This window comes from Fusarium verticillioides, chromosome 6 (assembly GCF_000149555.1).
Source record: "Fusarium verticillioides 7600 chromosome 6, whole genome shotgun sequence".
Lineage (NCBI taxonomy): Eukaryota > Fungi > Ascomycota > Sordariomycetes > Hypocreales > Nectriaceae > Fusarium > Fusarium verticillioides.
Window position 1 is genome coordinate 1825866 of NC_031680.1, and position 23457 is coordinate 1849322.

The 23457-nt window shown below is 49.4% G+C and overlaps 10 protein-coding genes across 22 annotated transcripts; 7 read left to right on the forward strand and 3 right to left on the reverse strand.

Moving 5' to 3' along the window:
- Positions 1 to 455: 455 nt before the first annotated feature.
- On the reverse strand, positions 456 to 7051 carry FVEG_02203 (hypothetical protein). 4 transcript variants are annotated; one of them, XM_018889407.1, is made up of 4 exons: positions 5656 to 7051; positions 4289 to 5589; positions 3983 to 4210; positions 1760 to 3928 (listed from the first exon to the last, which is right to left on the reverse strand). In XM_018889407.1, the coding sequence occupies exon 4, from the start codon at positions 3346 to 3348 to the stop codon at positions 1912 to 1914; it is 1437 nt and encodes a 478-aa protein (XP_018745547.1). In that variant the 5' UTR covers positions 3349 to 3928; positions 3983 to 4210; positions 4289 to 5589; positions 5656 to 7051; the 3' UTR covers positions 1760 to 1911. The 4 variants fall into 4 exon arrangements, with proteins under 4 accessions (XP_018745545.1, XP_018745544.1, XP_018745546.1 ...); XM_018889405.1 differs by having other exon boundaries at positions 456 to 4210; XM_018889406.1 differs by having other exon boundaries at positions 1713 to 3928; positions 3983 to 5589.
- FVEG_02204 (hypothetical protein) lies at positions 739 to 3718 on the forward strand. Its single transcript, XM_018889408.1, has 3 exons — positions 739 to 983; positions 1092 to 1143; positions 1202 to 3718. Exons 1-3 carry the CDS (start codon positions 876 to 878, stop codon positions 1423 to 1425), a joined length of 384 nt encoding a protein of 127 aa, XP_018745548.1. The 5' UTR covers positions 739 to 875; the 3' UTR covers positions 1426 to 3718.
- Positions 5148 to 7121, forward strand: FVEG_02202 (phosphoadenosine phosphosulfate reductase). Its single transcript, XM_018889403.1, has one exon. It carries the CDS (start codon positions 5765 to 5767, stop codon positions 6713 to 6715), a length of 951 nt encoding a protein of 316 aa, XP_018745543.1. The 5' UTR covers positions 5148 to 5764; the 3' UTR covers positions 6716 to 7121.
- A 3-nt stretch (positions 7122 to 7124) lies between these two features.
- FVEG_15001 (hypothetical protein) lies at positions 7125 to 10320 on the forward strand. Of its 7 annotated transcripts, none has more exons than XM_018904085.1 (4): positions 7125 to 7705; positions 7788 to 9536; positions 9591 to 9820; positions 9875 to 10320. In XM_018904085.1, exons 1-2 carry the CDS (start codon positions 7262 to 7264, stop codon positions 8283 to 8285), a joined length of 942 nt encoding a protein of 313 aa, XP_018745536.1. In that variant the 5' UTR covers positions 7125 to 7261; the 3' UTR covers positions 8286 to 9536; positions 9591 to 9820; positions 9875 to 10320. The 7 variants fall into 7 exon arrangements, with proteins under 7 accessions (XP_018745536.1, XP_018745537.1, XP_018745538.1 ...); XM_018904086.1 differs by having other exon boundaries at positions 7788 to 9430; positions 9492 to 9820; XM_018904087.1 differs by having other exon boundaries at positions 7788 to 9430; positions 9533 to 9820.
- FVEG_02201 (hypothetical protein) lies at positions 7655 to 10319 on the reverse strand. Of its 3 annotated transcripts, XM_018889401.1 has the most exons (4): positions 9326 to 10264; positions 9021 to 9250; positions 8892 to 8949; positions 7682 to 8808 (listed from the first exon to the last, which is right to left on the reverse strand). In XM_018889401.1, the coding sequence occupies exons 2-4, from the start codon at positions 9065 to 9067 to the stop codon at positions 8434 to 8436; spliced, it is 480 nt and encodes a 159-aa protein (XP_018745541.1). In that variant the 5' UTR covers positions 9068 to 9250; positions 9326 to 10264; the 3' UTR covers positions 7682 to 8433. The 3 variants fall into 3 exon arrangements, with proteins under 3 accessions (XP_018745540.1, XP_018745542.1, XP_018745541.1); XM_018889400.1 differs by having other exon boundaries at positions 7655 to 8808; positions 9021 to 10319; XM_018889402.1 differs by lacking the exon at positions 9326 to 10264 and having other exon boundaries at positions 7655 to 8808; positions 8892 to 9043.
- A 670-nt stretch (positions 10321 to 10990) lies between the features above and the next one.
- FVEG_02200 (hypothetical protein) lies at positions 10991 to 14436 on the forward strand. Its single transcript, XM_018889399.1, has one exon. It carries the CDS (start codon positions 12352 to 12354, stop codon positions 14206 to 14208), a length of 1857 nt encoding a protein of 618 aa, XP_018745532.1. The 5' UTR covers positions 10991 to 12351; the 3' UTR covers positions 14209 to 14436.
- A 386-nt stretch (positions 14437 to 14822) lies between these two features.
- FVEG_02199 (hypothetical protein) lies at positions 14823 to 16825 on the forward strand. Of its 2 annotated transcripts, XM_018889398.1 has the most exons (3): positions 14860 to 16111; positions 16162 to 16605; positions 16670 to 16690. In XM_018889398.1, exons 1-2 carry the CDS (start codon positions 14965 to 14967, stop codon positions 16356 to 16358), a joined length of 1344 nt encoding a protein of 447 aa, XP_018745531.1. In that variant the 5' UTR covers positions 14860 to 14964; the 3' UTR covers positions 16359 to 16605; positions 16670 to 16690. The 2 variants fall into 2 exon arrangements, with proteins under 2 accessions (XP_018745530.1, XP_018745531.1); XM_018889397.1 differs by having other exon boundaries at positions 14823 to 16111; positions 16162 to 16825.
- A 106-nt stretch (positions 16826 to 16931) lies between these two features.
- FVEG_15000 (hypothetical protein) lies at positions 16932 to 19651 on the forward strand (the record flags this gene model as incomplete). The annotated part of the gene is made up of 1 exon (XM_018904081.1): positions 16932 to 19651. One exon carries the CDS (start codon positions 16932 to 16934, stop codon positions 19458 to 19460), a length of 2529 nt encoding a protein of 842 aa, XP_018745529.1. The 3' UTR covers positions 19461 to 19651.
- Positions 19652 to 20284: 633 nt separating this feature from the next.
- Positions 20285 to 21550, forward strand: FVEG_02197 (hypothetical protein). Its single transcript, XM_018889396.1, has 2 exons — positions 20285 to 20739; positions 20795 to 21550. The coding sequence occupies exons 1-2, from the start codon at positions 20358 to 20360 to the stop codon at positions 21484 to 21486; spliced, it is 1074 nt and encodes a 357-aa protein (XP_018745528.1). The 5' UTR covers positions 20285 to 20357; the 3' UTR covers positions 21487 to 21550.
- A 210-nt stretch (positions 21551 to 21760) lies between these two features.
- On the reverse strand, positions 21761 to 23355 carry FVEG_02196 (hypothetical protein). The gene is made up of 2 exons (XM_018889395.1): positions 22870 to 23355; positions 21761 to 22815 (listed from the first exon to the last, which is right to left on the reverse strand). The coding sequence occupies exons 1-2, from the start codon at positions 22948 to 22950 to the stop codon at positions 21832 to 21834; spliced, it is 1065 nt and encodes a 354-aa protein (XP_018745527.1). The 5' UTR covers positions 22951 to 23355; the 3' UTR covers positions 21761 to 21831.
- Between the last annotated feature and the right edge of the window lie 102 nt (positions 23356 to 23457).

The following is a 23457-nucleotide window of genomic DNA, read 5'->3' on the forward strand; positions in this document are numbered from 1 at the left end:
TGCTTGTTCCTTTTTCCTATCCTGTCCTTGCCTTGATCCGGCTCAGGGCTGGTTTCTTTTTCCAAGCCCAGCCCAGTCCAGCCTCAGAAACCTTGGGCCTGAATCCTTAGGTAATTGGACGTTTGCGCTCTCCCAAGCTGCCCGTCCTCGGGCCCCCTACCTTAGTAGGTAGTAAGGGGGCCAGGGGCTAACCTCAGGTCACTGAAACCCCTGCTAGCGGCGCTGTTGTAAGGGCTGTCGGAGGTTGAGAACTCCAGACGATAATTGATCACGAAAAGTGCTACTGGACTAAGAGATTGCTATGGCTGAACATACGCCGCAATCAAAATGCTCTGTACCTTTTGCTCATGCACAAAAAGACGTCACTTGCGACAGATTGTGGAAACCTTCTGCAGCAACCCGTTTCGTTGACGGTTGACAGCCAGTCCCAGAATAACTTCGGTTACGGTAACTCAGTTAATAATGATGGTTGCATTCACTTAAAACTCGACTGAAGCCAGCTAATAACTTAACTTTACTAGTCTTGACTTTGAGAGGCTGATATGATCGTCGCAGCATCACAATGAACGACTCTTCATGCTTTAGCAAGGGACAAGAATAGTAGGGAGACAAAGCCAGCTTGTGGCCTGGTTACCAAGGCATCATCGCTAAAAATGGAAGCTCCCGTCTGGACTCAACTCAAGACGTCATTCCTTGTAAATCGTGATGCTGCACGTGACCCTCTCAGCTCCCCCGGCATTGGCCAATGATAGTGCACGCATTCATCGTAGCGACTGTCTCCGAAATCATACGAGAACTTCAAAGCTTCAACCACCTAAGAAAGCCCCCGACGTAGAAACCCATTCTTCAACAGCAAACAAAAGCACGTCGTCAAAATGGCCTCTCGCATCTCTCGCCGATTCCTCTCCACCACCGCCCGCCGCTTCCAGGAGCACCAGAAGGCCGAGCTCAAGAAGGAGTCTCGTCGCAACCCTGAGATTCTGGTGCGTCATAATGCCTCGGCCCACCCTTGGAACTATGCCAGGCCAGAACATTGAGCGATGGGAATGGACCACGAATCATGGTTGCTAACGTAGATGGATGATTTGTAGATTCTCGGCGGTGTTATGGTTGCTGCCCTTGGCGGTGCCGGCTACTTCTTTGGTACGGAAATTAGTTGATATGTCAAAACTGAAGCAATTGCTGACATCGCCATCTTCAGGCCGATCTCCCACCGGCGCTACCTCCGAGTCTCCCGTCACCATCGCTACTCATCCCTGGGAGAGCGGTAGCTCTGGCAAGTACCAGTACCACCCCGGTGGTGACCCCAACGCAGCTCCCAAGGACGCTCCCAGCGCTCTCAACGTTGTCGTCGTTCCCAACGTTACCCTTCCCGCCGAGCTTCACGAAAAGTACAACAAGTGGGGCAAGGACGGATACCCTTAAATCACGAATTTGGAATGATGTTGAAGCTGGCTACATGAACAGGCATGTATTGTAGGGAATGAGGGGAGAGCTTATGAGTTGGATCAGTCAGGTCTCTCACGCCCTGTGTAGAAAGAAGGACAAAATGGGCTTGATTTAAGCAACCATCCATAGTTCACATACGACGCGCCGCGATTTTCTTAGCTCTGTGTCTTTCAACTATAATTTGACTTATCTCCGGCCTCAATATGTCTGTGCCTGATCTCCGGCTCACGGGAATTGACCGGGCCAAAGGCTGCTCTGGATATGTTCACATGGGCCCCCAATCACACCGGCCAAATGGCATGATTTCACATACGTCACAGAATAACTCTTGTTTCTCATTGTTTCTCGTTACTTCTTGGTATCTCATCACTCACCACTACAACGCCCGTCATTCCTCGTAATATCCTAAACTCCTATCTTCACCAGTCTTGTGACAACTTTGTCTGAACTCAACGCCGACAACTAAACAACCAACGCATCAATCTCTTCGGAAGTGAATCCAAGAAGATACAGGAGATCCAAGAGGCTCTCTCCGTTCAGGCGGGCGTTAGCTTCCATCTGAACACGGGGCTTTGCGTTCCATGCAACTCCCAGACCTGCCTTGTCCAGCATGAGCAAGTCGTTGGCGCCATCACCAACAGCAATGACTTGACACTCATCAATGCCCTCCTTGGCAGCAATGTCAACGAGAAGATCCCTCTTCCTCTCCTTGCCCACAATGACCCCCTCGACCTCACCTGTGAACTTGCCGTCTTGAATAACGACGTGGTTCGCGTGGGCGTAATCAATGCCCAGTTGGCCAGCTAGCCATCCTGTCAACGGCTGGAAACCGCCTGAGAGAACAGCTGTCTTGACACCCAGTCGCTTGAAGGCCATGATCAACTCTGGTACGCCCTTGGTGACGTCCAATACTGGCCGCAGGCCTTCAAACAGGTTGGCGGGAAGGCCCTTCAGAAGAGCAACTCGCTCGCGGAAAGAAGCCTCAAATTCCAGCTCGCCCATCATGGCACGGTGCGTAATCTCGGCGACTCGTGCAGCCAGATCTGGGGGATCCTTGACATGATCAGCCAAAAGGTCAATCACCTCTTGAGTGATGAGTGTGCTGTCCATGTCAAAAACCACAAGTCGAGGGTGGCGTCTCCACACTGTATCTCGCTGCAGGACCACATCGACGTTCCATTCCTGCTCAAATCGATAGATCATCTCATGCTTTCTCAGGTCGTCCAGGCTCAGATACTCGGGTGATGGCGTAGGAGAGAGGGTGAGCTCAACAATGCGCGGTTGCTCTTGGTTATCCAAACATCGATGAGAGGAGTGAGGCTCATCGGCGTCCTGAGGAAGAGGGAATGAAGACATGAGGTGAAGGAATGAGGTGATGCATAGAGGTGAGATGTAGGAACCATAGATGTGGTCGAGCTGCTCTGACTCTTGAGTTGGCGGCTCCAGAGGATACTCGTTGGGATCAGTTGTCGGGGCCAAGTTGGCGGGCAGAGACTCGTTACTGTCTGCAAAGGTGGTTTTGACGGGAGATCTGGAGCCCTGATCCTCGCCCCTTGGCTTATAGAAAAGGGTCGCGATAAGACGATCCGACTTCTCACCAGCTCTGGGGGCGCAATTGGGGTGAGAGTACGAGTGGCTCAGTCCACTGTCGACGACAGTCGGGGGGTTCTCCTCGGACGGGATGCCATTGAAGGGCAAGATAGGCCTTGTCTGGGGAACGGGTGAGTTGCTGGTGTCCTCTATAACGGTGTCAATGCCGTGGAACAGCTGATCCTGTCGAGCTGAGTCGGGTCGAGGAGGGCGGTACTCCTGGTGATCACTAAGGTATGAGCTGCTCCTCATGGAGCCCAGCTGCGGCCGTGTGACATTTTGTTTGGTGGGACTTGTCTGGTCTGCCATTGTGTTGACTGCCTTGCCTGTTTGTGTGTGTACTGTAATGTAATTGCGTACGTGCGTGCGCGCGCGGGGTGAGATTTGCTAACGTCTGACTGACTGGCTCTGACTGGTCCCGGTAATCAATAGCGTCCGTCAGGGAAGAGCTGAGATACGAGGTTTAAAGCCCAGAAAGGAGAATAATAAATGTTTGAATCAACGTAGGTAGATAGGATAAGTGATAACGCGCAAGCGCCTATGGTACAGCGAGCAACGGACCCTAGAAGCTTGCGTTGAATCAATATTCAGACTCCAAATATGAGAGGGTAGTGAGCGTGGGTAGGTTAGTAGGCAGAATGTCTTTCGCCAGGGCACTTCTCTCCGTGTCTTAGCCCCGCCAATGGCTCGTGCGACTTTGACCTTACTGTAGTTACGGCATCTGCGGCTCCTGTCAGGCTTGGTCTAGGGTATGATTGGTGCAAATAAGCCCGCAGCCTCACGGTTTTGTCATTTTGATGAAGACCTTCAATGAACCTGGAAAATCACGTGAGTGTAATTTAAGTTGTGTGTAACTCTGATGAAATATCTGTACATATGTAGTAGATCTCTGAGGCCGTGGCTGTAAATTGCAGCCCACAGTTTGTCTTGTTGGAGTCCTTACTCTGGTCATCCAGTTAGCTCATTGTATTGGCTTCATACGGCCCGGTGTTGATAGCAGACTGTCGGTGTCACCTCATAAAGAAAACATTGAACGATAAAGACTTGGCTCAACCAGGAGCGAAAACCGACAAAATTATAGAGTGCGGGTCACATTGATAAAGCAATGACGCAAGCCACGGTCTGGGATTATGACGTAGCTTGAGATTAGGGTCAGAGATCTCCACGTTAGCTTGACAAGTCAGCAACTTTGGCATTTCATTGTTAAACCCGTATTAGTGAGCACCCAACCATCGGAACACGGCCTAACCTTTGATCCTCGATGCGAATAGTCCCGAAGAGGAGGGGAAAATTGTGCAAACTGGGGCCAGGCACAACGGCAGTCGCACGGTTCCTCGGTACCGATGTTCCGAACCTCATATTGACAAAGGCCGACTGCCGCACCGGCTGCCCGGTAATAGATTGCGCCTTCGAAGCACGTCTTTTTGGGAGCATGTAAGACGCCAGCACAATTTTATAACTGGAATTAACTAAGGTAGGTAGGTTCTTCGTTGTGTCCATGTTTATACTTATACAGGCTGAGATACAGGCATCGAGCTGTCGGCCCGCAGGGATGAAGCATAACTCAAAAGTCATCAACAATGGAATTTGGATATCATCGATCTCAGCATGTGGCAACACAATGTCTCATTCTTGCGAAAGAGATACATACATACATACATCGAGTAACACACTATCATCGTGAACGGAAAGCATATTCGCTTCCTCCGGGGATACTATGTATGTATGTATGTATTTTGAATTTCGCAACCCAAGCCAAAATGACATGATCGCGGGGAACCTGCCCTCGTGCTCACAACCGTGCAATGGATGGCCCTAGCCAGTCACTGACTCCATCTGATCTCGCCAATCCGATGGTTAGTTAATACATCCATGCCCAGATCTAGATAACATGAGATTTGGCTTCGATTGTGAAATGAGCCAGTTCAAGACCATATAATTTCTAAGCGATGCTTACAGAACCTTCTGCTCGCATGATGATGATGATGATGATGATACCTAACCTCCAACCTCCGGGGTTGCCGCTACCTATAGACTATAGTCCCACCGAATAAGAGGCCCAATGGACCTCCGGCTCGGCGGCTGTATCGAGGTTATGTCGTTGTCCGGGATGAGGTGAGGCAAAACAAGTCCCATCTGCTGGGCGCCATTTCAGGGCTTTGGTCCCTAGGCCAATCAGACTTTGTCCTGACCGTGGCGCCCCCATCGCGAAAGGTATAGCGTCGATGTCGTGATCAGTCTCAGTTGCAACTCATAGTCGTTAATCCTCATGGCGGCGATTGCGCAATTGCAGCTCCCCATCTTTTTCCACGTCCTGGGCTCGTCACAGGCAGAATACTCTCGGGTTCGGACGATGTCCTTGCACATTACTAAGGACGCCCTTGGTCGGGGGCACAGCGGGCGGTCGCCCGGACATAGCTTGTAAACCCCATACAACTCAGCTCGTCTCTCCCTCTCCCTCTCCCTCTCTCGACTTAACTTAAGAATTTGACTGTCCTCATTCATTGTCGTGTTCGTCATCTCGTCTTTCCAGTGCTTTGAAATCCTGCTCTATAATCAAATCAGCACACTATCTGCGTCATCAACTCGGCTAGAGCCCTCTTGACTCTACCTTACCTTTGGCTGCCTATTAGATATAACTGGGATACAATCTTCACCTATCCCAGCTTTCAACAAGTCTCAAGTAGCAGCTCATCTTTGAAACACCATCACCACGTCCTTCAACATGCCTGCCTTCATCTCCCAAACATCCTCGCAGGTGTCACTCACCGACATCAAGCTTGAGTGCGAGTCAGGCTATGTCTCTGGACAAAACTCAGAATACTCATCACCATCATCATCAACCACTCTGCCCCAGGTCTCTCTCACCAAGGCCCACATCAACCACCTCAACAACATGCTCGAGGATATGCACCCCATGGACATCCTCCGATTCTGCAAGGTCATGTTCCCTAACCTGTACCAATCGACTGCTTTTGGCTTGACCGGTCTCGCAACCATGGACATGCTCTCTAAGATCCAGAAGGAGCACCCCAACTCTCCCACTGTCGACCTCATCTTCCTGGATACCTTGTACCACTTCAAGGAGACATACGACCTTGTCGACCGAGTGAAGGAGCGATACCCCAACGTCCCTGTCCACATCTTCAAGCCCGATGGCGTCAACACTACCGAAGAGTTCGAGGACATGTACGGAAAGGAGATGTGGAACACCGCCAGTGAGATGTATGACTGGATCGCCAAGGTTGAGCCTCTCCAGCGAGCCTATGATGAGCTCAAGGTTGCTGCCGTACTCAACGGTCGTCGAAGATCTCAGGGTGCTGCCCGTGGTTCCATCCCCATCATCGAAGTTGACGATGAGCGTGGTGTTGTCAAGATCAACCCCCTGGCCACATGGTCCTTCAAGCAAGTCAACAACTACATCAGGGAGAACAATGTTCCCTACAACGCTCTCCTCGACCAAGGCTACAAGTCCATCGGCGACTGGCACTCTACTGCCCCCGTCAAGGAGGGTGAAGACGAGCGAGCCGGACGATGGAAGGGCCAAGACAAGACCGAGTGTGGCATCCACAACAAGAAGTCTCGATACGCTGAGTTCGTTGCTATGATGGAGCGCAAGCAACAAGAGGAGAAGCTTGCTGCTGCTCTCGAGAAAGTGGCTCTGCCCACCGTATGAGTGCACTTGCACCCAGGCAACCACTTATCTTTGATGACTTAATGATTGAGGCATTATGCGAGGCGTTTAAGGAGATAAACTGGCTCAGCAGTTATCGTGACTGAGCCGAATGAAGCTTTTGGCATTTCGGGAAATCATTGAATGGCGTTAGGAAAAATACAGGAAGCAGGGTGCAACGGAGGAATAGCAAGCACATGGCTAAAGATAGATCTGTCGCAGGCTGTAGACAGAACAACAAATGAAAGAATCAACCAACCCTCGCAAAAATGCGTCTTTGATAGTGAGATCTGCGATGTCAGTTATGAGAAATGAGGTCAAATGTCAATGGTAATCAGGATCACGAGGTTGGAGCCACAATGATAAGCTACCCCGCGTCAAGACATGAGTTTTCAAGCTAACAAAGCATCACGTCTCCACTGCCAGATTCTGATATCGTCTTATCTGAGCCTTTCGACCTACCCTTTAGTGCTACCTACCACTGTCCATCGTGACCTTTTTCAGCCTTGCGCCACTGCCAACAAATAAAAAGTCTTGCCTCTGGTCAATATGCAGGAACTCATTTCTTCTCCGCCCGCCTTTGTCGAAAGAAAGAGAAAGATACTTGAACAACTTGCGATTCCAGACACAGAATACACGGATGCTTCACCGAAAGGCTCTGTAGATGAGGGCATCAGGGATCTCATTGATGAAATCAACCGGCAATCCGGATTTGTCACTACCAGCAGCTGTGCAGGTCGTGTCAGCGTTTTTCTTGAAGGACGGAGAGTTGCTGACACTGAAGGACAAGATGAACGGGTAGCAGGTGTCGGTGGAAAAGGTGCTGGGGGAGCTTGGCTGTTCGTTTCCCATGACCCAGTACCTGACAAGGGTGATGGAGGTACGGATACAGACTGGAGCAGTTTATTTGGACTCCAGGAATCTACAGAGGCACAGGAGACAATTGGAGAAGTGAAAGAGAGAAGACTTGTCCACTTCAAGTACGAGGCAATGGTAAGCAGAAATTGTGCTGTATCGAATATAGCAGAAATGCATCATATAATACAAAGAACATCCATACTGAGATATTACGTAGATCCTCCATGTTCTCACAGCATCACCCGAACACGCTCAACTACTTCTGCGTTGCGGCCTTCAGGCAGGGTTTCGCGAGTCGGGTGCCCTCAATATCATCCCGAATGACAAGGATGCTGCCACTCCTATGGTGGCTATACGGACAATGGGACTTGCCTTCGAGTCTCTCATCGGGCAGCAGATTGATGGGCATCGGCAACGCATAGTCTCACCCGAGTACCTCCAGACCCTCGTCCAGATTGCCAATGAACGCTTTATCGAGAATAAGAAGCGCATTGAACGCTTCCAAAATGCCTTCAGAGATGCTGTCGCTGCTCCAGTACCACGTCTAAACCCTGAAGGACAAGAATGGGAGGACGCTGCAGCGAGAAGAGAAAGGAAGCGTGCCGAGGGTCTGCGAAAGAAAGCCGAGCTGAAAACCAAGCAAGAGACAGAACCAGAATCAGACCGCGCCAACTCAGGAAAGGAGGAAGATGCAGGACTGTTTTTTGAGATATAAGTTGTACACTTTGATTTCTCAACCCTATTTTTCCCGCTATCAATGCCGTAATGTACACGTGCATACCTGTCTGGGTATACCAGAGCCCATCGCCTCTATATCTCTATAGAATCATTCTCCATTCCCATTACCAGTTTCCCTCAAATCTCTACGAGACGACCTTCTCGACCCAGCTCTTCTCAAGTTTCTTGACTTCAGCCTTGAAGCTCTCCACCTCCTGCCAACAGTCGAGCGGCCGTCGGTCATGCTCTCGCAGACATCGAATGACTTCATTGCGCGCTCCCTCAACGCTCTCGGGCAGAGGACGCACTTGTTTGCGTGACTCGAGCTTCTTACGCATGGCTTCAATCTCCTTGCTGACGGTGTACTGGCTCGTGCTGTTGTCATCTTTAAAATCGGCGCTGGCGAGTTTCTCGTGTGCTATTTTGAGAGCTTCGGCCTCTTTCTGCTGTAGCTTCTTGAGCTCTTCGGCCACACGGGCCTGGAGCTGGAGCTCGACTATCTTGGAGCGAGAGGCATCGGTCTATTTAGAATCGAGAGAACGTGCATTAGCTTCGATTGACGCCCGTGGAAAATACAGTCGTTAGACGTTGCGGATAGAAGTACCTCATTGCTGGATTGTAGTGAATCAACGAGATCTTGTGACAGTCCATTAGGCGCTGAGCTGTTTATTGGCAAGCTGTTAGTCGCTGTTTGGAACATAGTAGCATGCCCTCCAAAATCAGATAAACTCACGCCTTCCACACATGTGAGGAGATTGGTTTCGACTCGCTGGAACCCATTGTGTCGACCGCAATGGCTGTACAACCGATGTCAATGCCCGGCTCGAAATTTCCGGCGTTATTCGGAGCGGCGATCCGTGGCTGCCTGAGGTTGCGATTCCATCCGGTCAAGCGACGCCTCGTGTGGCGCTTGAGTGTGGCACCTCACCGGCGACCGAGATATTACACCACATGCCACTTGTACTGTAATGTAATTACTGGTAATGCATGACATTGTCCAAGCAGGCTTGAACACAGGACGATGTCCGTGCTACTTACGATGATGATTCAACAAACATACCACTATCGGCGATCTATCTTCCACAAACAATGATAAACTCATAACACCGGCCAAGCCCGCGCTTATTACGATCTGATGTTGGGGTAAGATGGCCTGTTCCATGATCATAGCGATTTGCAGAAGCCAATGCCTGCTGATGCAAAGAATGGGAATGTCACGGCGACCCAGCTTACGAAGTCCTGCAGTGCTGTAAGGTCGCGGCTTGACCGGCCGATAGGACTCAAGGATTAACGCAAGCATCAGGTTCAGGACAATCTCAAGGGCCTTGAGATTTCCATTCCTAGAATCGAGATAGCACCCGCTCGTGGCACTGTATACATCGGATGTAGCTTACCAAGGCATCGGAAGCGAGCATTCAGGCACTAGATAATTTTATCTGTGACGCCAAGACAGTCGACCTGATAGACAATGTGCGCCAAAGGATCAAGAGCCTCGTGGGCCTGGATATCCAGCGGTCATTTTTCCGTTATCATGTTAGACGGTGGACAGGCTAGCTGGGCCGCAGTATCAAACTGACGTCGAAACAGAATTCCATCAACCACAGGACGAGAAAATATAAGATTGCGGGCCGCGTTTGACCCTTGGTAATGATGTTTGCAGGGAGCATCTCTGAATACCTTGTTGATTGAGGCTTTTGGTCAGCATTGGCAATCTGTCGTGCTAAGCGAGGAGACGAAGCCTTGAGTTGAGAAGTCTTGGTGAAGGAAGAAGCATGGGAGCTGTCATCGTGGTTGTGGTTCATCCTCATGGTTTGCCGTGCAAGCCGTAGGATGTTTCAGTCAGGCCATTTTCATCCACTCTGAGCAGGATTGCGTCAGAGGAACAATGAGACGAGAAACTGGAAACCGATACGTTTATCCAAACATCAAACAGGAAACTTTTTTTTTATCGTCTGGAAACGTGTCGCGGCGGTGCTGAACTTGAGCTTGTGATACGAGAGTGAGCGTTCCTAACCGGATGCCTCTAAGAGCATGAGTCGTTGGCGGCAATGCTGCGGGGCATTGAGTGGCTACGAAGCGCTGTAAGTGCTCAAGCCCACATTCTTGCAGCAGGTCTGGCCGTTGATAGCCAGTCTAGCCACCAGTCCACCCCTGAAGAGTTGAGCAGAATGAAAACTTGGAGTTTCCCATTCGCCATTCCAAAAGGGGGCCTGGGTGGTCCCCTGAGCAAGGGCCAGCCAGGGCCAGCAAGTGGCTGGTTTCAGAAGCATTGAGTTACCAGGATCTGCCAACAAGCAGCCACTAAATAATGTTGCTCTTCCGCCGGAGGCCTAATTCTGAGATCTGCTAGCGACATCTCTCACCCAATTGGCCATATCTTACGAAGCCACGCCGTTGCTGGGAGTGCCCCTGCCATGCTGCAGCTGACGGAGGCTTTTTAAAGTCGGGTGCTAAAGTTCCTAGGCACTCGTGTAAGATGCGCTTTAACGCTCGTGGTTCGTTGTGCCATGAATCTTGTAGCTCTTGTATTGTAAGACATCGGAAGACGTAGTGTAATGTGCGGTCCAACCAGATCGATATGAATTGAATTCTCGGCTTTACGGCTCACAGCTGGAAACAGAACGCCCTGCAGGGGGTCCCAGTTATATCCATCCGTCCAGACTCTGCGGTGCCGAGCCTAGAAGTCTGCTTTTGTCTGCAAGGGGCTTCTTGTGATAGAGACGAACAGGGAGGGGATCCTCTGCCCTGCTGTGCGAGTAAATTCTTTCAGCGCCAAGACGAGTAGTACACAGCCTTTTCGGCCAAGTTTGGATCCTGATTGCCCACTGTATCTGGGCTGACAAGTCAAGTGGCGGACTAACTTGAGCTGGGGGAACCCGTATACAATACTTACATATTATCACAACGTTCGCTCCGCTGGGCTTCGTGTATTGCCTCTTCATTCCTCTTGGTCTTTGCTTCGTGCCGTTTACGGTGGCTTGTTCCCTGTTTCATTTTCATCTTTTTCTTCTTTCGTCCTCTGGACCATTGAAACATTCTTCGCCGAGGCTGGCCACTCTCTTCGTCGATCCGCCTGACAAGACTGCTTTCGTCACTGTCGGCCACTGTTCACCAGTTCTCGCCCTCGTGTTTGTCTCTGCTTGAGTTTCCGGGTCTCAGAACAGGTTGAAACATTGAAAAACAACCGTTTCCCGCTTGGCTTCGATTGCCATTGTTCCCTCTGGTCGATCATTCATTATTTGGGTACCTATTGTCTTGTGTGCTGCGACAGAGCGCCTCAATTCCTGCCTCACTTCCATATTTCATTCACTACCTAAGGTACTTACATTGTCATTCTTCATACTCGCGCAAGCGCCAAAACGTCAACGTCGATCGTCTTAAACGCCTGCCTTTATCGATTGGACTGTGTCTCAATTCGCCCTTGCCCTTCCTTTCCTTATTCGCGGCAATTGACATCGACCCGTTCTTTACCGCTGATCCAAATCCGCCCAAAGTTGGAGATCGTCAGCCTGGCCTGCTTTCTTCCCAACTGCAACTGAGAACATCATCATCACCTTGTGGACGAGGTGAAGCCGACTTGGACTTTCTACGTCACTGAGAACTGCCCTGTAGCGACAGTGATCGATATCCAAGTCAGCCTTGTTCTCCGCGGATTGTTTATTGTTCTTTGCTGCCCTTGCCGCTCTTTGCCTTTGTGCTGCGTTACATTGTGTGTTGAACACACCTTCACCAGCACCAAATCTCCCAAGTCACCATTGAACATCTCGCTCGCCGATCACGATTTATCGACACAAGCGCCAAGTCAATCATTTGTTTACCATCATGTTCTGACACCAAAGAGCGAACACAAGGAGGGACAGCTTACAGTTACTTTCTTTAAAATAACCACTGACCTCTCGACTCTTATTTGGGAACCTTTTGTTCGTCGCACAATTGCACTGTCCATCATTCATTCACAGCAAATCGCGAATACTCCCTCTTCATTCGTCTGAAGACCCCGGATAAAAGGAAACCGACTCTCATTTACTACTACACTCGCTCCCAGTGAGCAACTACTTAACAAGATGGATTTCACGCGGCGCAGGATCGCCGATATCAGCTCATACATACCAACATCAACCCTCAAATCTCGTGACGAAGCCGCTCCTGCAGATGCTGAGGCAACTCCAAACTATCACTCAAATCTCGATGGTGTAAACCAACCTATGAATTTACTTTTTAAAGATGCCTTGTGGTGGACCTTGGGCATCATGGCCCTTGTTGTCCTATCCATCAGAATAATTGAAATCCTGTGGATGAGACTCCGCCAGGTGTCTGCCATGAATGTGTCCGGCTCCAAACAAGCGTACTGGAGAATATCTCAATGGAGCTGGATGCCAAACGTCAAGAAGAACCTCATATACGCTCCTCTGTGGAACAAACGTCACAACCGAGAGTTCAAGTTATCCTCTGCTATTAGTATGGGAACTCTTCCTTCGCGACTTCACTTCATCATCCTCTTCATCTACCTGGGCAGCAACTTCGCCTATATGTTCGTCCTCAACTGGCACAACGAGAACAAGCTTGCTTTCTGTGCCGAGTTACGAGGCCGCTCAGGAACCTTAGCCCTTGTCAATATGGTGCCCTTGATCATTTTTGCTGGGCGCAACAACCTCCTCATTGGCCTGCTCAAGATCAGTTTCGACACCTATAATCTTCTACATCGATGGATGGGTCGTATTGTGGTGCTCGAGTCCATCATCCACACTATCGCCTGGCTCATTGTCGCCGTCGACGACTTGGGTTGGGATGGTGTTGGCCATAAACTTTCCCATGGACTTTTTGAAGGTTCGGGAGCCGTTGGCACGGTTACTATGACCTTCCTCCTTCTGCTTTCCGTTTCGCCTTTGCGTCATGCCTTTTACGAGACTTTCCTCAATGTTCACATTGTCCTAGCCTTCGTTGCCTTCGTCGCTACATGGATACACTGTGCTTCGTCTGCACTTAAAGGTGGCCTACCTCAACTTCCCTGGATCATGGCCATCATGGCCATCTGGTTCGCCGACCGCCTCGCTCGTATGCTCCGGATTGTCTTTGTCAACTGGTCTTCCAAAGGGTGGACTGATGCGGTGTGCGAGGCTATGCCCGGCAATGTCACTCGAGTCACCCTCCACTTGCCGCGATATGTCGACATCGAGCCTGGTACTCACGCGTACCTGCGCTTTTGGGGTCTCTGTGCCTGGGAGAGCCATCCTTTCTCTATCTGCTGGGTCAATCATGTACGCGATAACAGCTTACCAATTACAGAAAAGGATTCTCTCCACGCAGTCGACAAGTCAACTATGACCACTACAGTCTCTTTCCTGATTGGAGCCCAGACAGGCTTCACTAAGAAACTCTTTGGCCGTGCCTCCAGATGCCCACGAGGTCTCCGTATCAAGGCTGCGATGGAAGGCCCCTACGCCGGACACAACAGCCTTGATTCATATGGCCACGCAGTCCTCTTTGCCGGCTCCACTGGAATTACTCACCAAATCTCTTACATCCGCCATCTCCTCGAAGGATACAACCAGGGCACCACTGCTGCTCGACGCATCACACTTGTCTGGATTATCCGCGAATACGAATCTCTCGAGTGGGTGCGGCCCTACATGGACACGATTCTTCGTATTCCAAACCGAAAAGACATCCTCCGCATCCAGATCTTCGTCACCCGCCCTCAGAACCCACGCGATATTGTCAGTGCTAGCGCCACAGTGCGCATGTTCCCAGGACGGCCAAACGTTCCCCTCATCCTGGCCCGAGAGGTGCAAGAGCAGATGGGTGCCATGTGCGTCACAGTCTGTGGCCCTGGTGCTCTTGCTGATGATGTTCGGGGTGCTGCCCGAGCAGTGCAGGGCTCAACCGTGGTAGATTTTGTGGAAGAAAGCTTTACGTGGTGAACTGCTACGAGAGTGGTGGAAGTAATCAAGAGGTTTCCGTTCGAACTGTACATACTTACGGCAAGTGGGGGTAATTTCATGGAGGGAGGTTGATATCATGGACAATCATAGCGTAGAAGCGTTTCCATAAAGCGATTGATCGTATTATCAGAGATCTTAAGAGAACTATTACTGGAACGGACCACATTTTTGTTTATATGAGTGATGTGTTATTAACCAATAGTCCAGGACCTGGGAGCACCGTGTACTTATTACTATACCCGGTCTCTTAATTCATGAGGCTCTGGCAAACCTGGAACATGTGGTTTCTACCCAACTAAGGTTTAGTTGTCAGACTCAATGGAAGTCGGGGGACAAGGAAACACTGAACTTTATAGGGTGTCAGAATAAACTTAGCAAAGAGCCTCCTAAGCGTAGATATGCTAGGTAATTTACCTAATATTTCCGTCACTTGAAGTTCCTCCTCAAGGTTAGTACCTAGGTAGGTACCTTAGCTAGGTATGGAGACCCCTCCCTGCCTGCCCCGCAAACTTCTTCTCCCAGGGCAGGTGGAGCTCAAGGTTAAGGTACCTAATTGAAAGGAGTACGTACCTGACTCACGTCGCGTTTACCTCCTCGAAGACGCGATTGTGCTACAACTAAACCTTTCAACTTTAACAAAGCGCTAAGATTACAAGTTCTCAACGGATACAAGAGCAGAAGTAGATTAGATTCTAAGTCAATGCCTACATTTACAGGACTCACTTTATCGCACGAATGCCTACTCGAACACATGATTCCACGTCGCATTCGCGATCACCATCGCCGCCCTCAAGAGCCACACCGGCGCATCGAAACTTAGCGGTCAGAGAACGGGATTCAAGTCGCTCCACATCTGGGGCCAAGAGGAAGAGAGCGGACACAAGAAACGGAGAACCAGCGAACCATCGAAGACGGACCGTTGAACCTACAGCCGACAGTGAAGACGAAGAGGAAGATGAGGATATCTACGATCCTGACCAGCCACTGGAGGAGCGCCGCAGAGTTCAGCAGGGCTTCAGAGACTTGCTTCGCGATGTGACGGAGAACACCGAGGAATACTTACAAGGGGACTCGCGAGGGCTTCATGAGGCCATTCTCCGTGCCGATGAACTATCGAAGAAAGTCAGACAGACTACGGAAGCCACAATTGACTCACGGCTACTCGTTAGCACTACCGACTTATCTTACCGAAAGACTTTGAGACTCACACAAGGCAGCCTCTCTCAAGGCATCGATGTTGATGAGTTTGTTTCAAAATGCATCACATATATGAGACATGGTCGAGGAATTATGGACGATAATGCACCCGAGCTCTCGAGCACCCAACGTCAAAGAAGAAGGACCACAAGAGGGGATGAAGATGGCGAGGACGATATCGGGGACGAGGGCGATATGATGAATTGGCCACATCTTGGCCGTTTTGCCAGCTTGCCTTATATCAAGCGTCCCGCCCTCCCCGGGTTCCTCCTTGGGCCTCTGTCGGTCGAGAAGAAGGCTCGCAAGATTACAAAGCGAAGTGCGCCCTTCAGACCTAACAATTTGACTGAGACGCGTCCCGAAGTGCTCAATGTCGAGGATCTGGCCAAGAAGGAGAACGATCTCACCGCGATTTGCGGCAAGATTCTTCATCAATTACAAACTCTCCAGGCGAACATTCAGGGAACTGTGGCGGACCTGATTGATGAGACTATGGATGATGAGGAACAGAACAAGATTATGCATCAACATGGCCTTCGGAGCACCGGTGGCATTGACTTGATGCGGTTCGTTGTGAATCCCAAATCATTCGGCCAAACCATCGAGAACATGTTCTATGTCAGCTTCCTTGTCAGAGACGGCAGAGTGAAGATCGACTTTGATGACTTCGATTTACCAGCGCTTGGTTAGTTAATCACGGCCGGGACATCTGAAACTCGCTGACTGGAAGTTTAGAAATCATAGAGAGAGATGTCGAGGGAGAGGAAGAAGAGCCGACACGACACGGGGCAGCGAAACACCAAGCAATTCTTTCCATGGATATGGAGACCTGGCAGGACATCATTGACACATTCGACCTCAAGGAGCCCATGATTGCTCACAGAAAGGAGGTGACGACTTCGGGACCTGGTGCGCGGGGTTGGTATAGCTGAGTGGGAAAGGGGAAGCATGGAAAGACATGCCGAGTCTTTCAAATCCATGATTCATTGTCTTGAAACACACGGAATCATCTTGTTTGCATGTGAGATACCTACCAGGTAGTGGTTCGGAGATGGCCAACATGGTGTTGTGCACAGGCCCTTAGCAAGCAAACCCTTTTTCTTTGTTCTTGCTCTTCCCTGACCTCTGTTGTCGGGGCGGTAATGAAGAAATGCTCGATTGACGGCGATGAGCCTTTGTGTAAGACTGTCAGCCCACGGCAAAAGGCGTGCGCCTCGTTCTATTTCTGACACATTGCAAACAGTGTCAAAGAGAAGCGTCCGAGTCAAGGAATCTGAATAGACAAAGGCATTCCATGCAGCTGCAAGCCGCTTGTTTAATCCCTTCATAACTTCCTCGCACGCCTCGTGTCCCTGGATCGAGCATTAGCGACTGTTTCGATAATCCTTTTCACATTGTTGCAGGACAAAATCGCTGCCTTTGTCACATTAACCCGGAAATCGTGCAGCAACTTTTTCACACACCCATATTCAAATCCAACTTTGTTTAGTACCCAGTCAGTCAAGATGCCAGTTACCAATCCCTTGATGGGATTTGAAAAGGACTTCGATATTCGAACCGCCGAAACAGCCGCCAAATGGAATCATAAGAAGGACAGCCTCCTTTCAAATCTAGAGGAATTTTACAAAGAAGAATGTTTCGAACAGGGTTCCAAATTTTCAAAAAAGATGGCCCTCAAAGTCATGCAAGCTTTTAACGAGATGGCCCGTAGTTCGCTCGAAGACCTGCTCGAATGGGTCCATACCACACAACGGAGTCAGGACGATGAGTCCAAACGCCAGATAAAAGATCTGATATTTAGTATAGAGGATCGTTTTCAGAGTCACACGTCACGAATCGAGAGAGAAAGGCATCTCGCAGAACAACGGCTGCTCGTGACGGCGAGGAGCAGGCCCTCTAACCCTGCATCAAACCCTGAGCAGAAGCCAGAAAAGCCCATACCAAAACGTCGAACTTCCGGGCTCAAACGCGTTGGCAGTGCTGGGAACGCTTTCGAGCGTGCCAAAGTTACTGAGAAGATCATACTTGGCCAACATGCTAATTGGCAGCCAAGACCCCCTCGTCGTTCTCGTCGGAGACAGAATGCTATGCGCATGGAAAAGACCTTGAGTGGTCTAAATGAGAACTCTAGGAAGTTGTGGCTGTACAACCGAGCACAAACTTATGGTAACTCGAAGGGACCGGCTCGTCGCACCTCCGTTATGGCCTCTAGACCGCCCACAGCGATCCGGCTCAAAAAGCGGCACACAAGATCTCTAGATCAGGAGCTCAATGATTCCGAGTTGCAATGTGACGAGCCTGACGATGTTCCTGATAATATACACGCAAAACCTTCCTTTGAGCATGAGCCTGTCGCTTCTCAGGGTTATAGGCTTCCTGGCATAGGCGAAGGACTCCTTATGGACGACGCATTGGTTCTTGGGCAACAACTCAATGAAGAGTTCAGTACCCCATCCTTTCTGGCTGATATTGAAGGAGACTTGGATGGTGGGGATACCGAAGTCGAACAAATGGCCGAGGAGGGAAAAGGGCAACAGAAGAGGGATCTTGAAGAGAAACCTCAACCTGGGCCTGATGGCACTATCATGCTTTCGCCCTACATGGCAATGCGGCTCTGGAAAACCCTCCTGCATAACAACGAGCGCGCCGATTTCGCAATAGCAGGATGCGAAAACCTGGAAAAGTACGACATCAATGCGAGTTCCGTGAATGAACTCATTGATACCTGGGTGCTGGCAATAAAGGAACACCATAATAAATTCAGTCTCATCAAGAGTTTCTTTGCTGATATCGCTCGCCATGTGCTCGAAGTCGATCTCCCTCCAAACGTCGCCCGGAAATCGGAAGCCTCTCCCTCTAGCTCTATGCTTGGACACTCAGAAACTTCTGCGGGCACGAAAGGCTCTCAGTATTTGTCAACTGCTCCTTCCAGCGGATCTCGCGATAGCTTCGTTAGCAGTGACGATGACTACGACGGTGATAATGCAGAGATGAGCGCAAGTAGCGAAACGAAGAGTCCTGTTTTCCCAGACAATAAGCCAGTGGCGAACTTCGGACCTGGATTTTCTCAAGATTTCAGCGTTTGGCAGCAAAAGAGCAAGAAAAACAGAGAGTCCGTGACCCGGGGCCCTTATCTAAGCCCTCCTTCGTCTGCTGGAACGCAAGATTGTACGATGCCGCAAAGCAGCCCGAGAGACGGAGACTCACCCAAGAAGTGGCAGAGTAGTCCAAAGGAGGAGAATACTCCACAGAAGGACAGTAATGAAGAGAAGGAGGCTGTCTCTGAAGATAAGAAAGGAGATGGCCCTGCTGGAGACATGTCGAGCAACGGCGCTGGTGAATCATCCTCAGACATACCTGAGGCATCTCAAGAGACGAACGCGCCAGCACCTGGGAACAGTGATGGCAGCGATGATCCGGATTCTACCAAAGGAGCTACCGCCGATATTGAGTCGTCACATTCATCAACAAAGGCTTCTGGCATCTTCCAATCCTTGAAACCGGGGCTTAGGTTCTTGCTAGTGCTGGTGAAGCTGTTTATACTCGAACAGTTCTGGGCTTGGTGTGCCGTTGTCAGCTTTGTCTATGAACTTATCTCCTGGTCTTTTCTCCGTTTCTTCATGCGTAAGAGCGTGAAAGACGACGGCAAAGCACTGAAATTCCCCAACCTACTTACGTATGCAGAGATGGGTGCTGTTATCAACCATGTTTTTTTCCTGCTTCTTCTTGGGTCGTGGTTGGACATACGCGAGGAAAGACACCTGTGGGATATTGCCAACGGCCAGACGAGGGATCATATGTTGACGTATATTGCGATACAAACGTCATGGGTATCAACTTTGGCCTCTTATTATACAAGCTCATTATGGTATATTCTTGGACCTGTGAAGGTATTGCTATCCTGGATCTCGGCCAGTCCGAGAGTTTTTATGCAGTTTCTGGATTCATTTGTAATTTCATTATGGACGTGTTTGACAGATGTCGTTGAAAGTGCAGTCTTGGTAATCAAGACATACAAACTGACAGGTGGCTGATGAAAAAGATAGCGGTTGGGGGTTTCTTGATTGTTGTTTTTGTTTGTTAACAGTTGCTTTCAAGGGAGATATATGTGTTAGTTACTTTTGTGTGGTGTTGGACCTAATGTTCTCTTGGTCTGGGCAGTGGAATGAGTCTAAGCTGTCTAAGGTATACTCCCAAATAGTACAATATCATATTGAGTGTTGAGTTATGTAGTCGATGACCAAAACATATGAAACCAAAGAGCTTCCATATAATTCAGCTGAGTTCGTTCATTTGACCAGAAACATATACACGTACCGAAGAGTCCTCCTGATGGAGCCGAGGCTGGACTATTGCATCGGGCTCTCGGGGTGAAGCTACGTGCCGGATGGATCGAGCTAGCCTTGAAATGATATTTGGAATTAATCAATCGTGAGCTGTCAGCAACTTCGACAGTACATATTAATCCTTAACCCTATTTGCCAGGGAACCTTTCAGCTGGGTACATGGTAGATAAGAGAACCTATTGAATTGGTTACCTCAGTCAGTACTGACCTTGTACTGCATCTCAGCCTACAAGTGCAGGGGCTGCAGCGTATTTGTTTACCTGAGGTACGGTACCTATTTCAAATTCCTACCTAGGTAGGCAGGTACAGCACTGACAACACCCACATGCTGCTCCGTTGTATCCACTATTGACGCTTGAATTACTGTAGCAGCCCCGATTTCCAGGGTCTTGGGCCAACTCAGCCAGAGTCGGCCGATTGATTGTCAATGGATCGGAATGTTGATGTCATTGAAGAAATGCAAAGACCAGCTAATTCTATTCTCAGCTGGAATATTACCAATTCAAGTCCAAGTTCAAGCTCCGCCTCGACATAGGATGACAATTGATTAATTAATTAATCAATCAATCAATTACCTTGCTCGTGATGATACGTCTAACGTCTCGAATTCAATACTTAAACGTCAACGCATCCAGATCATTCCAGCGCCAACAAAGATTCTTTCTATTTTCACGTGCATTCAAACAGACTCCCACACACGACTTCAACGTCATACATCTTGAACCTCGTATTGCGACATCATCCAACAAAAGATTCAAACTTGTAACCTCTCTCACTCTGTCATCACAGAGTCACAACTTCGGCACACAATCAGAAACCTCCAACTCAGCAGAAATGTCGTCCAAACTCATTCCCTCAGACCCTGATCATGTCATGGTCATTCGTAATGTCACCCCCAACATAGCCACTTTCTCAGTCCCCTTTTCACGATTTGGAAAGGTCAAGATTGGTGGCCGAGGCACTCTAGGTATGCTCTCCTACTCATACGAATTAACTTGAGCGCAATACTGACCCCCCAGTAGTCAAGCTCACCTCTGGAGGCCTTGCCATCTTCTCACCAGTCGCACTCACCAAAGCCACCCAGGCCAAAGTCATGGAGATGGGAGGCGATGTCCGCTATATCGTAGCTCTGGACTATGAGCACCACATATTCATTTCTGAGTGGAAAAAGGAATATCCTTCAGCCAAGATCATCGGCCCAGAGGGTCTGCCAGAAAAGCGCGCCAAGCAGACCGACGATCCTAAGATCAACGACGATGAGTTTGCTGTTGTCTTCAAGAAGGAAAATAAGCGGGAAATCAAGATTGACCCCGACTTTGATGCCGATTTTGACTATGAATACGTCGACGGCCACGCCAACCTTGAGATTGTCTTCTTCTACAAGCCTGAGCAAGTCCTGATCCAGGCTGATCTTCTCTTCAACCTACCCCCCGCCGAGCAGTACAGTAAAGTGCCCGAATCAGAATTGCCCGCAGATGGAGCTGTTGGCAAGCTCTTCGCCTGTGTCCAGAACCCCCGTGGTGATACCAAGTGGTTACAGAGATTTAACTGGTATCTCCTCGCCAAGAACCGTGAAAGTTTCAACGACAGCATGGCCCAAATCGCCAAGTGGGACTTTCATACCATGATTCCTTGCCATGGAGATGTTTTGGAGGGAGATGGAAAGGAAGTGTTTATGAAGGTGTTTGACTGGCATCTCCAGGGACACAAATAGACGTGAACGATGACGAGATCATGGTGGCGGTGGTGGTGGTGGTGGTGGTGGTGGTGATGATGATGATGATGATGATGATGATGATGATGATGATGATGTACGAGCAGAGCATAGACGAGGAGTTGGAGAGTGATGTGTAAATATATGTAGTATTTTGTAATAATATTGTATATATGCCTAAGCAATTCTTTGTTCAATAGACCGACCGGGCTGATACTCTTCCAATAATACAGTACAGCACTACTAATATAGTTTCAGGATTGTAATATACCATGTACCGACTGGCCTCAAGATATTATAATGGTTTAAGATTTCACAAAAATTGACTAATCATCGGGTATAGTACTATTTTGAAGCCGAAACGCCCGTATTGCAACAATCATCCATGCATTTACTTTTGCCCTTATCCAGTGTACGCCTTTTAACACCCTCGCTTCTATCCGCAGCAATCTCGTCGGACATGAACTCTCGGTTGCGCGATGACTCTGCAGCAGCAGAAATAGTCGACTGCTTCCTCCCTCTTTCTAAATGTGTAGCCTCGGGGGTAGCCTCAGGTTGTGTCGATTGTTTCCTTGGCGGAGGGTCAGGCTCCATCTCTACAAATCCAAACACAGGATGTTCGGCACTGATCAATTCACCTCCTTTGTGAACGTAGTCGCTGAGTTTCCCGAGTATAACGAACTCGACCTTGAGTTTTATCGAGTAGGCCACTGCCTTGATGCCTTGTTGCCACAGGAAATCGTTGGTAAAGCCAACGGCAAGGAGCGTGATATCAACTAGCACGATTCCCACGTTAATGGCAAACAGGTGCCAGATTATTCGAGGAGTCTGGTTTCTAGCTTCTCTTCTCTTGATGATCTCCATCGTCTTCCAAATGTAAAGACCTGAAAGCAGGAAATCTTGAGCACAGAAGAATGCCAGCTGAACCTTTTGGACCCTGATGAATGCGCCGTTGCGGTCGAGCTTTTGCTGTGTGCTGATAGCAAATAAAAGAACAGTAACTGCACTGTGCCATATGATAGCATTAAGGATGATCATCCATTTCGTAACCTTCAAAATGGAGACGCTTTTGACGAGCAGGTTGAGTCGAGAATATAGAACAAGAGCTTGGCCGGTAGTCAGGAGTATCCAGCCAATGTCGTTTATAAGCATATTTGCAACATCCCCTATAACATCGAAATAACGAACCAGCCAGCCACTTGCATACGGCAGCACACCGATAGAAGCCACAGCAAGGCTCCATGAGAAGAGGTCGTTATGCCGCCTGGATGATGTCAAGATGAGGAGAAGCAGCTCGATACCATTGTACAGCGAGATAGTGGCACAGGTCTATAAGGCGTGTTAAATGGAGTACTCGAGTATCAAATTCGACAGGGGTCGTACTATGACTATCATGGCCTCTGAGGTATATCTCCCCGAAGACGTAAACTTGGAGGTGGCATCGGTGCGTCTCGTAAGAGACATGTTGGCCTGCTTTGGGCGAGCCGAGGCCGTGGCATGAGTTGAAGCAACAGAGAGCAATGCTCTAGAGAGAGAAAGGATCGAGTCCGAGAGCTGAAGGCTGTTGAGATTACCAGAGGTAGTTATGACGCCTCAAAAGGCGGCACGTGATAGTTTCTCTTAGACCTTAGACCTTGGATCTACAGGCGAAGGAGGCTCAGATGCTGGGCGCTTGCTAGGCCAGGGATACGAAATGCCTAAAGGTTTGGCGCATGTCTCTGAGGGATATCCATTGATTGATGGGGCCGATGGTGTGGCTTCTAGGTTTGGGCTATGCGCTTTGAAGATTGGGATGCGCCTAGCTACCTAAAGTATGCAGTATCCATGTCCGCTATGAGACAGGACCGCGGATCGGGATATAGGTGCCGCTACATACTTAGGTACCTTACGTAGCTAGTATGAAGTGAGCCAATGCTAGGGACTGGCCAATTTAGTCGGCAGAGGGGAAGTATAAAAAAGTCTGGGGTCATT

Excerpts from the sequence above, each read along its gene's own strand:
- FVEG_02202 (XM_018889403.1), top strand. The coding sequence starts at position 5,765 with ATGCCTGCCTTCATCTCCCAAACATCCTCGCAGGTGTCACTCACCGAC.
- FVEG_02203 (XM_018889405.1), bottom strand. The coding sequence starts at position 3,348 with ATGGCAGACCAGACAAGTCCCACCAAACAAAATGTCACACGGCCGCAG.
- FVEG_15001 (XM_018904082.1), top strand. The coding sequence starts at position 7,262 with ATGCAGGAACTCATTTCTTCTCCGCCCGCCTTTGTCGAAAGAAAGAGA. Across the intron at positions 7,706-7,787 it reads ACTTCAAGTACGAGGCAATG|ATCCTCCATGTTCTCACAGC; the intron begins GTAAGCAGAAAT and ends GATATTACGTAG.
- FVEG_02197 (XM_018889396.1), top strand. The coding sequence starts at position 20,358 with ATGATACGTCTAACGTCTCGAATTCAATACTTAAACGTCAACGCATCC. Across the intron at positions 20,740-20,794 it reads TGGTGGCCGAGGCACTCTAG|TCAAGCTCACCTCTGGAGGC; the intron begins GTATGCTCTCCT and ends ACCCCCCAGTAG.
- FVEG_02204 (XM_018889408.1), top strand. The coding sequence starts at position 876 with ATGGCCTCTCGCATCTCTCGCCGATTCCTCTCCACCACCGCCCGCCGC. Across the intron at positions 984-1,091 it reads GTCGCAACCCTGAGATTCTG|ATTCTCGGCGGTGTTATGGT; the intron begins GTGCGTCATAAT and ends GATGATTTGTAG. Across the intron at positions 1,144-1,201 it reads CGGTGCCGGCTACTTCTTTG|GCCGATCTCCCACCGGCGCT; the intron begins GTACGGAAATTA and ends CGCCATCTTCAG.
- FVEG_02196 (XM_018889395.1), bottom strand. The coding sequence starts at position 22,950 with ATGTCTCTTACGAGACGCACCGATGCCACCTCCAAGTTTACGTCTTCG. Across the intron at positions 22,816-22,869 it reads CAGAGGCCATGATAGTCATA|ACCTGTGCCACTATCTCGCT; the intron begins GTACGACCCCTG and ends CACGCCTTATAG.
- FVEG_02200 (XM_018889399.1), top strand. The coding sequence starts at position 12,352 with ATGGATTTCACGCGGCGCAGGATCGCCGATATCAGCTCATACATACCA.
- FVEG_02199 (XM_018889397.1), top strand. The coding sequence starts at position 14,965 with ATGCCTACTCGAACACATGATTCCACGTCGCATTCGCGATCACCATCG. Across the intron at positions 16,112-16,161 it reads CTTCGATTTACCAGCGCTTG|AAATCATAGAGAGAGATGTC; the intron begins GTTAGTTAATCA and ends CTGGAAGTTTAG.
- FVEG_02201 (XM_018889400.1), bottom strand. The coding sequence starts at position 9,067 with ATGGGTTCCAGCGAGTCGAAACCAATCTCCTCACATGTGTGGAAGGC. Across the intron at positions 8,950-9,020 it reads TCCTCACATGTGTGGAAGGC|CTCAGCGCCTAATGGACTGT; the intron begins GTGAGTTTATCT and ends GCCAATAAACAG. Across the intron at positions 8,809-8,891 it reads CACTACAATCCAGCAATGAG|ACCGATGCCTCTCGCTCCAA; the intron begins GTACTTCTATCC and ends GATTCTAAATAG.